Below are 14903 nucleotides of genomic sequence, written 5' to 3'. Positions count from 1 at the left end.
GAATCTTCAACATTTATGAAACGCTGAATGTCTTTAACCTTTGTTCTTCACTGAGGCATGATTATATTAATGAACTTCTTTCAGTGACATGTAAACAGACTTCAGGCCTTTTATTAATCTTCTGATTTTTTGTATTTGCCTTGTATTCATTCTTCATGATTTCTTGTGTAGACGTAGTATTATTAATCTGTCTTGTTCTAGTGTTGTTATTATGTTGAGTTATCACGTAACTGTTCATACAGCTACGCAGTCTCACCAACATAGTCCCAAATGGAATTTAGGGTTAGTCATATCAACCTCCTCACTGAACCCTGGAAATTGAGCATCCATCTCATCCTTACTATCTACTGCCATCTTTTCATCCTTACTATCAAAGAACTCATCATTTAACTCCACATTTTCATCACACTTATTAGCAGCTCCAATGTCATTCCTCCACTCCTTACATTAGTATCTCTATAATCATTGAATCCCTCAAACTAAGAAGTGATATCTCAAAAGTCTTCTTCATGATCTAGATTCCCATCATTTGAGCTATCTGGAAACCATCCATGATCTTCTTTGTCTGACTCTTCCTCATTCCTATACAAGTCAAAGTTAGCTTTATGCCTTTCAAAACATTCATCATAACCTTCAGTTGGAGGTTCTAAATCATACTCTTCTTCTTCTTGCACATCAGCAGTTGAACCCTCATGATGCTCATTACCTTGACCTTGATCACCTTCATCGTGATGCTCATCTTCAGTCACCTTCCTTTGATCCTCAACATTAACATTTGAACCCTCATCAACTGGCCTCCTAGCACACCTCTTCCCTGTACTTGGTTTCTTTCCAACCTTCTTAACATTCATCTTCTTTACTACAGGCTCCACAACTTCATCCCCATCTTCTTGCTCTCCTTCACTACTTCAATCAGAAGAGGGAACCTTTTCATCATCACTAACATCTCCTTCCAATTCTATAACTTTTGCAACTTTTAGATGTGGATATGTTAAGGGAAAACTTTCCACTTCAAGAGCTTGAATGAAAACAACCAGGATAGTTTGCAATAATAAATAAAGAAAAATATATAAATAATATCAAAAAAGGGGCGTCCACTGAGTTGTTTAACTAGGGCAAAATCACATATCATCAATCATGCAGACATATGGGTCCATTCAAAAGTAATAAACAATGTTTCGATAACAATAAACATAAACAATAAGATTTGGGATCACATGATCAATATTATACTCTAACATAAAGTAAGTAAATAATTAGAGTGTAAAATAAAAGTTAATCAGAGCATCGAAAGAATGACCTGTGTAATAAGAACACTCAGCAGCTCCGTATTTGTGCAACTCACTCTTGGGTCGCAAACCACTCCATCTCGATCAATATCTTGCAAGCGTCGTTTGGGAATTGGCAATTAGGGTTTAAGTGAGTAGAGAGACTTCGATTTAGTAAAGTAGAATACGTTCAAGTGTCGTTTAATATGTTTTAATAGTTTCAGACCTGTTTTACCAAAATACCCATTCATTTTATAGATTTTTTTATTTAATGGTACTAAGTTAACGGATTAGACGGAAGCCAAGATTTTAAAATACCGAAATTAACTTTGAGCACCATTCCGTGAAAGTAAAAATTCAGCCAAAATTTTGAAAATCGGTATATACTTTAGTCAGGGCCCTATAATTTACTCCCTAAATTATTGAGAAAACGATAATGGTAAATTTCAACAAATATCAATCCATATTCCATTGCTAGTGTGAAAGAGAAGCCGAGTGCAGTGAAACCAGATATAGGTTTAGGGTTTGGTTTGGCAAATTGGCACACACACACAAAAGGGAAATTAAAATTTAACCCTCCTACAATTATCCTATACGCCAGGTATCGCATCTCTCATGCTTCTTCCTACTATTCCTAATTTCAACTACTCTTCGGTTTACACGCACTTGATTATTCTTGTTTATTTATGTATTTATAATTGTTGTTATACTTGTATATTGATGATGCAGTATGCTATATATGTGATGTACTTGATTAATTGACTACAATTTTGATTTTGAGATTGTCTAATTGAGGAATTGACACTAATATTTTAACTTTATACATGTTAAATTTGCTTTACATCATTCACACATCAAGAAAGACCCGGGAATTATTTGACTTCACCCCACTTTTGGCCAAATTGGTAATCCCAACATTTCGCGTTGCATAATTTCTTTAAGCATTTCATCAAGACACGTTCTTGGAAACACCCACATGATCAGCTTACGCATTCAGTGGTTTTTTAAAGATTGACTTGGGGTAGACTGAAAGAAGAGGATTTGGGAATTTGGAGATAGTTCTGCAAATTATGATATGGAAAATGTTTTCTCCTACTTAAAACTTATTTTCCTGATTTTTTTAGTTGGACTTGGTTGACGTAATGTTCTTATACTTGTTTCCATTACTAAACATACACGTAAATATAGTTAATGTACTGTAATATGTTCTACGGGAAACAATCAAAAGTTCGTTATAACTTACCCAGCATATGTGCAATATACCAAGATATTTTTGGGTTATGTAAATGCATTGCTGCAATGGTGGTGTGACTTTTTTCATTCACTTGTATAATTGTAAACCTACAAATTATAATTTGTCACTGTGAAAATAGAGATTCAAAGAGATGATTTGAACAGGAGAAGATCTCTTTTGCCAAGGACTTCACTAGATTGGTCTTGAACGCTAGTAGAACTGAAAGTTTAATAAGATAAGAAACTAAAGTAGTTCTAGGAATAAGGATCTGCACGACTGCATCTTCAACATGTGAATTATGTCCTAACTTGGATAGCAATTAATCTTACAAGTGCTTAGGATGATGTGTAAACATTATTGATTAGAACGAGGAAATAAACATAGGGGGAACCCATGCAAGATTGTGAATGTGACTCAGATTGAATCTTTTCTCTATATTATAAATATATTAATGCCTTGACCATTGTGGCATGAGTCATTACAACCAGAAGACAACCGTAACAAGTAAAGAATGAAAATTGTATCATCTTAAGAGCCTGTTTTCTGGATGAAGGTATCTTAATCTCTAGTGATGGACTGATGGTAATGTAGTGGTCTATGACTAGGTGATGGGAGCTTGTCACATCTTCTTTCTGAGCTTTGGTTCAATTTACACTGTTTTTACGGTGTATGAAAAGTAGTCTTGCATTGGATGTTGTCTCCTTGCCTATTATTTCTTGATCATGTTTTGTTTACTCAAATTGTGTACAGTGTATTTAGTTTTCTCTTCCTAATAAATGACCCGTGTCTGTTTCAGTGCTTCTAATGTTGAATATCTAGATTATGTAGGTCACAATTGAGTATTATATGTTTGCAATTTTGTTTAAGCTTCTTACATGTGACCTAAGTTTCTCGACATGTTTTGTCCTAATCATTTATGCCCACCCGTCTTTCTCTCAGGTAAATATGGCTGACCAGGAAGAATATCGTTGTTTCATTGGGAATCTCTCTTGGTCAACATCCGACAGAGACTTGAAGGATGCTTTTAAAAAGTTTGGCCGCCTTCTTGATGCAAAGGTATAATAATGCTTCTATACATCTTTGTTCTTATCTTCCTATTTTGTCAAAAACTCAAAATATAATTTTTTACTTCAGCATTGCTATCCAATCCTATGACATTGCTATACAATATGAGGGCCACAAGATTTTCACATCTTTATCTTGATTGTTGTGTGTATCAATTATTAATCGAGTAGACTGTAGTATTGTACACCATTGTGCCTGTGGTCCATGCTAAAATGAAATTTAGTGATCTGATTTCATTATGGAGCTGCTAATTTTACCAACTTACCTTGTCAGCAGTTCAGTGGTACAATCCGTTTCAGTTTTTATCTTTAATATTATATACCAGGTCTGCTTTGTTTACATGCCAAACTTTTAGCCCTAATTCTTAACGTATTAAGAATACTTCATTGTGGAGGAATTTATATTCCACCATATTTAGCACACAATTTAGTTTTTGAACAGTTAAGTGAGAGATGTAATTGATACTTGTATGTCCCTGTCATTGCCTAGCAATTAGAATCCGATTTTCAAGTTAGAGGTACTATTACTGTAGAACCAAGCCTAATGGCCTGCTCTGAAGAAGTCTTGGATTGGTACATGAGCTGAATCATGTTAAGTGCGCATAAGTTATTAAGTTTCCATATGTAAAAAGTGGGTTGTTTTGAGACCTAGACCAAGGTGTTAGTCTTGAAGACCGTTCTTATAAAAATGTGAAGAAAGTTTTTACGTGTCTGCTCAAATGCTTGTACTTCTATTTAGTTCCATCTAGTAATACATTTGATGGCTATAGCTGCTTTACTTCTCCATCGGCCAACCTCAATACGCTTTAATTGAATTTATGTCATATAGCCATCGTCTCTTATAGAAAAGGGAAGTGGTGATTTTGTTTGTTGAATTTAGGAAATTTAAAGATACTTTGAAATGAATTGAAGTTTGGGCAAAATGCTTTTAGCCCTAAACGACTGCTAAATGTTAGCAGGAGAAGCAACTCTTGCTTTATTTAAGGCAAATTACTCAAAAATTGTTAACACCGTGTAAGTAATCTGACGGGAAGGTTATGTCCTGATCGGACTGTATTTGTTGAGCCATGAGAACTTGTAATATACTAGATGAACCCTAACAATTTAATGAATGATGTAATGTATTAAAATACAGTAGATCTCCAATATATAAATGGTAACAGCTGAATTACGAGTACGATTACAATAACGGACAATTCGAGAGGCCCGCTCTCTCCCAATTCAATACAAAAGTAAAGTAGACAAATAATAAGTTAACCCTAATCGTAATCCACTCCTTTTTATCCCCCTTCCTTCAGCTGTGACCCTTTTGCCCTTATGTTTTATTTAAACTTCCTGCTTTGCCCTTTTGTTTTGCACTTCCCTTTTTACCCTTTCTCTTATATGTGATCAGCTTTTGAGGGCTTGTATCGTTTATCACATTACCCCGGGGGTCAATTTGCACCTTGTCCTCAAGGTGAAAATCTGGAAACTGTGCAGCAATAGAAGTAGCATCTTCTCAAGTGGCCTCAAACCGTGGTAAGCCTTTCCATTTAATGAGCACCTCTATATTACCGTGTGAGCCTTGGCACGGGCGAACATCTACTAACACCTCAAGTTCAGCCACCAACTCTAAAGCCTCCCTGACTTGATCACAGAATGGTGGGACTAGCTGCGAGTGGCCCTATAGCACGTTTGAGTTGAGAAACATAGGGCGGACCTTACTTGTGACCGGTAAATTTAACTTGTAAGCCACTTGCCCAATGCGTTCCAAAATGTCAAACGGGCCATAAAATTTTGTTGCCAACTTCTCGTAAGGTCGCTTAGCCAACGTTTGTTGTCGATAAGGTTGGAGTTTCACATAAACTTTCTTTCCAACAACAAATAATTCATCACGACGTTTCTTATCAGCATTTACCTTCATTGTTTGCCGTGCCTTAAACAAGTTCATATGCATGTCATCCAGAACAACATCGCGCTCCTGCAATGAAGCTTCCACACTGTCCACCGGGGATTGACCCCTCCCCATTCGAGTTACCGTAGGCGGATCGCGCCCATTTAAGACTTTAAAAGGCGTGAGTTTTGTAGACATGTGAGTCGAAGTGTTGTTAGAAAACTCCGCCCAATGCATCCACTTGGACCACGACTTTGGCTGACCACTAGCAAAACATCGCAAATACGTCTCCAAAACTTTATTCACTATCTCCGTTTGACCATCCGTTTGCGGGTGATACGAAGTACTTCGCTTCAGTGTAGTCCCGTGCAATCTGAATAATTCTTTTCAAAAACTACTCAAGAAATCCCTATCGGAGATTATCGAGTTTGGAAACCCATGAAGTTTCACAATTTCCCTGACAAACAGATTTGCAACTGTAAAGGCAGTGAATGGATGACGTAGAGTGAGGAAATGAGCATATTTAGAGAAACGGTCTACCACCACCAAAATAGTATTAACCCCGTTGGACATGGGCAGCCCCTCTACAAAATCTAATGTGATGTCCTCCCAGACTTGCAGTGGAACGGATAACGGCTGTAGTAACCCCGCAGGCACTTGTTGTGAGACTTTATGCCTTTGACAAATTTCACAGTGATGTACATATGTTTTAATATCACTTCGCATCCCTACCCAGAACCACTCTCCTGCAACTCGAAGATACGTCTTAATCTCTCCTGAATGCCCACCAATTTGGGAATCATGATATAGTTGCAGCTAGAGATGTACAAAAAGCCTGGGCCAAAAAATCTGGCCCGGCCCGATCTAGTCAAAGACCAGTCAAGCCCGGCCCGGTCCCGGCCCGGGCTTAGGGCCTCGACGGGCCCTATATTTTTAGGCAAAGCCCGACCCGGTTAAAAGCCCGGGCTTCGGCCCGGCCCGATTAGAAGCCCGAAAAAACCCAGTTAAAATCTGATTACTTGCAGTAAAGTTGGAATGAATGACGAGGTGCGAGATATAACCATACGATTTTTGTACAACAATGTACTCTCTTGCCGACTAAAGTGAGTATGTGCTTTTGTACCTGTTAACAAATCTTGGCGAATTTGGTTAAGCAATACATCACTGGCAACCTTTGCATTTACTTTTGCCCAGTCAATTGTCTGAGTTGTCAATAGTTACCCAAAGTCAACGTCACCAGCATTCTTTCGAGAAAGGGCGTCAGCAACCCGATTGGAACTCCTAGGTTTAAATAGAACTTTAAACAAGTACCCAAGCAACTTAGTGATCCACCTCTGATAATCCACACCAGTCTCGCGTTGCTGCATAATAAAACGCAGGATTTGCTGGTCTGTTTTAACCAGAAAATAACGACCCAGTAAATAATGTCTCCATTTTTGAACCGAGAAACATATTGCCCTAAGTTCTTTTTCGTAGATTGATTTAAGTTTCACACGAGGCCCCAGAATTTTACTAAAAAATGCCACCGGTCGGTTGTCTTGCATTAACACGGCACCCAAACCGTAACCCGGAGCATCCGTCTCAATCACAAATTGCTTATTAAAGTACGAGCACTGGTGGGTTGACCAAAGCTTCCTTTAATTTATTAAACGCAACCGTGGCCGTAACTGTCCACCCAAAAGCATCTTTCTTCAGTTGTTCGGTTAGTGGATGGGCAATGTGGGCGTACTTTGATTCGAACTTCCGGTAGTACCCCGTGAAACCCAAAAATCCACGTAACTCCTTCAGATTTGCAGGTAGCGACCATTCTACTATTGCCTTCACTTTATCATTGTCTACTGCTACACCGCCCAAGTATGCCGCCTCTGTTTTCCCAAACTCACATTACTTTTTATTTACCACCAACTGATTTTTCACCCAAGTTTCCAGCACTGGATTTAAATGTTGGCAATGCTCCTCCATAGTCATGTTGTAGACGAGGATGTCGTCAAAAAAGACCAACACAAATATACACAGAAAAGGGTGAAGTACCTCATTCATTAAGGACTGAAAAGTTGCTGGCCCATTCATTAATTCAAAAGGAAGTACCAAGAACTCGTAATGACCGTCATTAGTCCTAAACGCTGTCGTATAAGTGTCTTGAGGCCGAACCCGAATCTGGTGATACCCTGCTTTTAAGTCCAACTTTGAAAAAATTGTGGCACCATGGTCATCAAGTAGCTCGTCGATTACAGGAATTGGATATTTATCGGGAATTGTTTCCTTGTTCAATGCTCTATAATCCACGCAAAATCGCCAAGAGCCATCCCGTTTTTTAACAAGTAGAACAAGACTCGAATAAGGGCTGCTCGAAGGTTTTATAAGCCTTTCCCCAAGCATCTCCTGAATTAGTCTCTCAATTTCATCCTTTTGACACTGGGGATAGCGTTTACTGCCTGACCCCCAATGGATTGGATCCTTCCTCAAGTATAATGGCGTGCTCGTGTCCCCGTATTTGTGGCAGCCCTGGTTTAGCCTCAAATACCACATCATTTCTATCAATTACCTCTTTTAAACATGCTGGAACCCTTGCTACGTGCTTCTCCTCACTGCTGTTCTAGTCCAGTTTTTTTCGACCACATTCAATTCTACATAAAACCTCTGTCTTTCCTTGCGTAAAGTCTTAAGCATAGCCTTTAGAGAGATTCGAGAATGGACCAAAGACGCATCACCTACCAGCGTAATAGTACGCCCCTCTACCTCAAACTGCATTACTTGCGTTTTCCAATTGTTTACAACCGTGCCCAAAGTCTCCAACCACTGTACCCCCAATATTATGTCCGTATTCTCAACTCCAAAGGCAACATATCTACCACTATTTCCACACTTCCATCCAGATTCAACTCCACATTTTTACACAAGCCCTTGCCCCGAATAGCATCCCCATTGCCCAAGGAAACACCAAAACTCCCCTTTTCATCCAACTGAATGCCTAAGTCCTCAATCAGCGACAATGAAATAAAATTGTGCGTAGCACCTGGGTCTATCATGACCACTACATCTCGCCCCTTCACCATCCATTTCAACTTGATTGTTTTAGGATTTGACAGCCCTATTACGGAGTTTAATGAAACTTCAGGTTGAATAGTTACCTCAGCTAGGCTATCATCTGTAGGTGACATAGGTGGGTCGCTTCCCGTAAACTCCATGCCTTCCGCCTCATCTTCTTCGATTAACAAAACACCGAGCTCTCTCCTTTTACAGCAATGCCCAATAGACCATTTTTCATCGCATCTAAAGCACAGAACCCAGGCTCTCTTATCCTGTAACTCCTTGTCAGATAATCTCCGCATCTCCCCACCAGATTTACTTGAGTTCCGTGGTGTTGCTGTTTTGGGGAGCTTATTGAGCTTTGAGATTCACCTGTTTGTGACACCCAGCTACGAACAGAGGTCGGACAAGAGTGGAGACTGTAAGCTGATGAACCCCCCATTGTTGGGCTCTTAATTGAAACTGACGAGTATTGACTCCTCTTAAAACTTCCCATTCTTGACTTCTTCAGTGCACTTGCTTTATTTCTCTCTTCCACTCTCAGAGCGAACTCCATAGCCTGCTAAAGGTTAACGGGGTTCAACAGTCTAACCTCAGCTCAAATGTCATCTTTCAAACCATTCAGAAATTGTCCCAGCATGATATTTTCCGGTAGTCGATCCAAAGGAGCAGCTGTCTCTATAAACTTGCGGCTATATTCAGTCACCGACGTGGTCTGTGTAGTAGCTAACCATTGCTCACACAAACACCCCCCACTTGAGGGTCGAAATTGTCTCAACATATATTCTCGCAACTCATCCCACTGTCTAATTGGCCTACATTTGTTCTCCCATTGAAACCACCGTAGTGCATCCCCCTCTAACGCTACTACCACTGCCTCCAATTTCTCCACCTCCGTCAATCGGTAAAAATTAAAATATCTTTCAATTCGGAGTATCCACCCATCCGGATCCACCTTCCTATAACGCCAACCCCCAATTCCACCTATGTTTGCCCCACCCGTTACACCACCTGTACCTCCTCCCATGGACATACTATTCATCACCCCATTCAACCCTCCATTCATCTCACCATAACCACTAAACCCTTCATATCCTCCCCCATCAAACACTTGGCCATTACTGCCTTCTATTTGCCTTCCCACAACTCCTTGTCCGTAACCCTCTCCCCACCAACGCTGCCATCGAACTTGACGAGGGACCCATTCTGTTCACACTACCTTCAGGCTTGTGAGTTGGTGGCACTTGACTTGCTGAATTTCTGTTAACGTCGACCTTATCTCCGATTGGAATGATCGTTTTTCATGGAATTAATCAACGACTCGTGGAATTCGTGAGTACGTTGTACTCGCCCTTTTAATCGCCCTGCCAACGAGTCCATATCTGCCCCCAACTGCTTCGTAATCTTTGATTGCCCTTCTAATAACATCTCGAACAGCGAGTGATGCATCGCCTCCACCGCCTTCTCTATGGCTTTTGATACCATCTCCGAAACCATACCTTCCAGACCTGTGATTTTTTCCTCCATCTGCTCCACCCGCTGTGTCACCGATGGCGGTCCCATCTTCAGTCGAAAACCGCTCTGATATCACTTGTAAATTGTAATATACTAGATGAACCCTAACAATTTAATGACTGATGTAATGTATTAAAACACAGTAGATCTCCAATATATAATTGGTAACAGCTGAATTACGAGTACAATTACAATAGCGGACAATTCGAGAGGCCCGCTCTCTCCCAATTCAATACAAAAGTAAAGTAGACAAATAATCAGATAACCCTAATCGTAATTTACTCCTCCTTATAATCCCCCTTCCTTCAGCTTTGACCCTTTTGCCCTTATGTTTTATTTAAACTTCCTGCTTTGCCCTTTTGTTCTGCAATTCTCTTTTTACCCTTTCTCTTATATGTGATCAGCTTTTGAGGGCTTGTATGGTTATTCACAGAACTCAAAAAATAAATCATGCCACGAAGCTTCAAAAGTCTTTACCACATTAACAAAACAGAATTTGCTCTAATTACATGCATACTCTCTGGCTTGAAAGGATGCAACGGTATAGCTGCATCAAAGGTTTTGAATGGAGTGATGTGGTTGTTATGTAGAGTAGTTAAGAAACTTTATAAATATCAAAACCTATGTTGAGGTGGTTGCTTATCTTGGATGAATACTAAAATATTGAGACAATTAAGTTCATTTAAAATCATACCCTCCCAACTTGATCTGTTTGAAATGCATATTGCCATCTTGTAACAGATGAAGGTAGATATGAAATGCATCTATCAGTTAATATTAAAACCTATGTTGAGGTGGTAGCTTATCTTGGATGAATACTAAAATATTGAGACAATTAAGTTCATTTAAAATTTTACCCTCCCAAGTCCCAACTTGATCTGTTTGAAATGCATATTGCCATCTTATAACAGATGAAGGTAGATATGAAATGCATCTATCAGTTAATATTAAAACCTATGTTGAGGTGGTAGCTTATTTGGATGAATACTAAAATATTGAGACAATTAAGTTCATTTAAAATTATACCCTCCCAACTTGATCTGTTTGAAATGCATATTGCCATCTTATAACAGATGAAGGTAGATATGAAATGCATCTATCAGTTAATATTAATTTTAGCAAATGTGACAAAGAACAATTAAATATACATAGTCAGGGTTTTACTATGACACTTGGTTCTGGAGCAAGACTTGCAAATTTGTTATGTGGCCAAATATGTGCAGGTCGTAGTACAAGACATTTATAGCATTTTGCACTGATTTTAGTCTTAAATGTCATGTATATTATAAACATGTGAGCAGGTCAGTAAAACTACTACATATTCTTTGACCCTCGATTATGATCTTGGACTTGACTTTTCGTTTCTAGGTTGTATTGGACAAATCTTCCGGAAGGTCTAGGGGGTTTGGTTTTGTTTCTTTTGACGAAGAAAAGGCAATGGAAGACGCAATTGAATCTATGAATGGGATAGATTTAGGTGGACGGTCTATTTCAGTGGATAAAGCTCAGCCAGGTTCTGGTAGAGATCGAGATGGTGGTCGAGACCGAGACAGTGGCCGTGATCGTGGACGTGATTTTGGAGGTGGTGGAAGAGGATCAGGTGGGGACTGCTTTAAATGTGGCAAACCTGGGCATTTTGCCAGGGAGTGTCCATCTGGTGAGGGTTCAAGGGGTAGATATGGTGGAAGAGATGACAGGTATGGAGGCGGAGGTGGTGGTGGAAGAGATGACCGGTATGGAGGCGGTGGCGGCAGTCGCTACGGCCCTGATCGTAGTGGAGATCGCTATGGAAGCCGCAGCAGGGATGGTGATAGTCGCGGAGGATCAGGATATAGTCGTGATCGTTCAGGTCCATATGAGCGCCCTGGAGGAGGTTACCGTTGATGAACTGGCTCCCGTAATATTTGGTATGCGTTTTGCTACTTGATGTCATGGATAATTTTTCTTTTTGCTCGTGATTTTATTTTTGTGGACAAGCTACATGTGTAACACTACCATTTATTATTGTTTCAGCTACCGCAATGAAGCTCTCCCAGCATCAATGGAGTTGGTCAAAGTGATGCCTATCTCATTTAAATGTCAATTTGAATGGTACACAATTTTTCTGCGAATTTAGTCTTTGAGACTTGGTACATTGTGCTGTTATTCGACTCTGTTACGTTGTTTAAGTTCCTCATTTAGAAGTTTTGAATCTGGTTACCATTTGAATACGTGAATGACGCTGGACTATTACCAATTTTCTGTGTTGATTGCTCTTCTGGCTTGTTGATTTGGTGTGGTGATGATGGAAATTATAACAGCGCCCGTTTCCCTTACAAGTTTGAGGTGTTCACTATATAAACAGTGGGTAAAACAAGATCTGAGCTAGATGGGTTACGTGGATAAGGGAGTTTCGACTAATTTATAAAATATTTGTTGTCAAATTACAGTTTAAGATCACTTTGTAACCTAACTGTTCTGCGTAAGCCTCGAAAAACCACAATGTTTAACACAACCTTGATCGGATTAGGTTACTGGTCTTGTTTAAGCTTCCGCTTAGAAGTATACACTGAAAAGTGGACGTGAATATTTGATTCACGGGGATAGAAGTTGCACATGACTCTTCAGGATTTGTAGATACAAGAGTTACTATTATGAAACAATTTTGCGAAGATGGTGTTGGAGTGCTTAACTATACTGTTTGTCCGAATTATGAAACATCGATTATATCCATGATTTTGGCTTGTATCTTTACTATATATACAACATCGATTAGAATTTAATTATTTTCTTGATTCCCAGTCCCTCTCAGCCTCCCTGTAACATTGTATGCCCAGTCAATTTTAGTCCCCTGTACAGTGTATACCCCTGTAAATAATGTTACATTGTTATCGCTGAATTTAGTTGCTTCTGATTGTCCGATACTGTTTGTATTATTCTCTAAACATAAAGATGAACTGGTCTAATAGTGGGTCATTTTATATATATATATATATATATATATATATAGGGTTTTGGTCCACAACGCCATGTGGTTGTAGTAACCAGCTGGTGCCCCGCATTGTTTCATTGCAGCAAACTTCCGGCAATTGCGGGAGGTACCTGCCATAATAAAATAATGCGGCAGGATTACTGTTTTTATTTAATTTCTAAAATAACAAAAAATTATATTATAATGAATTAATTTTTTTTCGGTAATAACAGAGTTAGAAAATATATAATTAATTTTAACAACCATTTGTTCTATATTTTCTAATTTTATTACTACTTCCCATTTATTATCAATTGTATAATGAGTTAAAAATTTAAAAATAAATTAGATATATAATCGGAAAAATAATTAAAATATTAGTTTCAATGAAAAAAAATAAAAAACCTAAGATAGTAACTGAAATGTATGAATGAAGTATTGCAAGTATGATTGTTTATTGATCGAAAGGTATCTTCTTCTTTAAAATTTTTTTGAGTAAATTCTAATCAAACTATTTTAATTTAAATTTTAAATATGTCAAAATTATGTATAATAACAAATTTGTACTCCTTAATGAAGTTATGATGAATTAAATATTTCTTATAAATAATTTTTAATTTTTAAAAAAACAAATGAGAACAAAATAATAATAAAAAAACCCTCCTACAATGAGTCATTGCGGGAGGTGTTCAGCTCAATCTCAACATATATAAAATATTGCGGTGGGTGGTTAAAGAATCACCTACAACAATGTTTCATTGCACTAGCTAGCTGCAATGAAACAATGTTGTAGCAATGAAACATTGTTGTAGGTGGCAGAGATTATTTTTTTATTTGTTACGAAAAAATATTTAGCATTCCGGGGCTGAGTTGTTTTATATTTTTTTATAACTAACGAAAATCGATAAAATTTCATTTTTTTAGTTTTTCACATTTTCAATTTTTGGCATTATATTCATTTACTATAAATTAAAAATTAATAAATTAAATTGGATAAGTATAAGAAAAATAAGAAAACATAAAACTCACAATATTAAAAAAACATAAAACTCACAATATTAAAAAAACATAAAACTCACAATATTCCGTGATAGTAAAAATTCGAAAATATTATTTCGAACAAATAATTAAAAAATACTTTTTCACTCAAAAATTTTAAATTCAATATTAAATTTAAATATTTTAGTTTAAAATATTAATTCAAAAATATCAAAATATAAATTCGAAAAAATATTTAAAAATTCATTTTTAACAAAAAAAATAAATTAGAAAAATAAAACGAACAAAAACCGTTACATTTAAAACAACGTCCTCCAGCAATGTTTCATAACACTAGCTGCAATGAAACAATGCTCTAGGTGGCGGATGGTATTTTTTTTATTTGTTACGAAAAAATATTTAGCATTCCGGGATCTGAGTTTTATATTTTTTATAGCTAACGAAAAATTGATAAAATTCCATTTTTTTTAGTTTTCTACATTTTCAATTTTTAGCATTATATTCGATTACTATAAATTAAAAATTGATAAACTAAATTCGACAAGTACAAGAAAAATAAAAAGAACATAACTCACAATATTAAAAAAAAATATAAAACTCACAATATTCCGTTATAATAAAAATTCGAAAGTACTATTTCGAACAAATAATTAAAAAATATTTTTTCACTCAAAAATTTTAAATTCAATATTAAATTAAAATATTTTAGTTTAAAATACTAATTCAAAAATATTAAAAGATAAGTTCGAAAAAATATTTAAAAATTCATTTTTAACAAAAAAAATAAATTAGAAAAATAAAGCGAGCAAAAACCCTTACATCGTCCTCCAGCAATGTTTCATTGCACTAGCCGCAATGAAACAATGCTGTAGGTGGCAGAGGGTATTTTTTTTATTTGTTACGAAAAAATATTTAGCATTCTGGGGTCTGAGTTGTTTTATATTTTTTTATAGCTATCGAAAATCGATAA

At 37.2% G+C, this 14903-nt stretch overlaps 1 protein-coding gene across 1 annotated transcript; it reads left to right on the top strand.

Annotated features, from left to right (window-relative positions):
• The first annotated feature begins 1709 nt into the window (after positions 1–1709).
• LOC141712912 (glycine-rich RNA-binding protein RZ1A) lies at positions 1710–12220 on the top strand. Its single transcript, XM_074516041.1, has 4 exons — positions 1710–1869; positions 3442–3558; positions 11353–11891; positions 11998–12220. The coding sequence occupies exons 2-3, from the start codon at positions 3448–3450 to the stop codon at positions 11866–11868; spliced, it is 627 nt and encodes a 208-aa protein (XP_074372142.1). The 5' UTR covers positions 1710–1869; positions 3442–3447; the 3' UTR covers positions 11869–11891; positions 11998–12220.
• The last annotated feature ends 2683 nt before the right edge of the window (positions 12221–14903 follow it).

Source organism: Apium graveolens, chromosome 3 (genome assembly GCF_009905375.1).
Source record: "Apium graveolens cultivar Ventura chromosome 3, ASM990537v1, whole genome shotgun sequence".
NCBI classification, from domain to species: domain Eukaryota; kingdom Viridiplantae; phylum Streptophyta; class Magnoliopsida; order Apiales; family Apiaceae; genus Apium; species Apium graveolens.
Note: the sequence above shows the minus strand (reverse complement) of the source record. Positions and strands in the feature narration are given on the sequence as shown.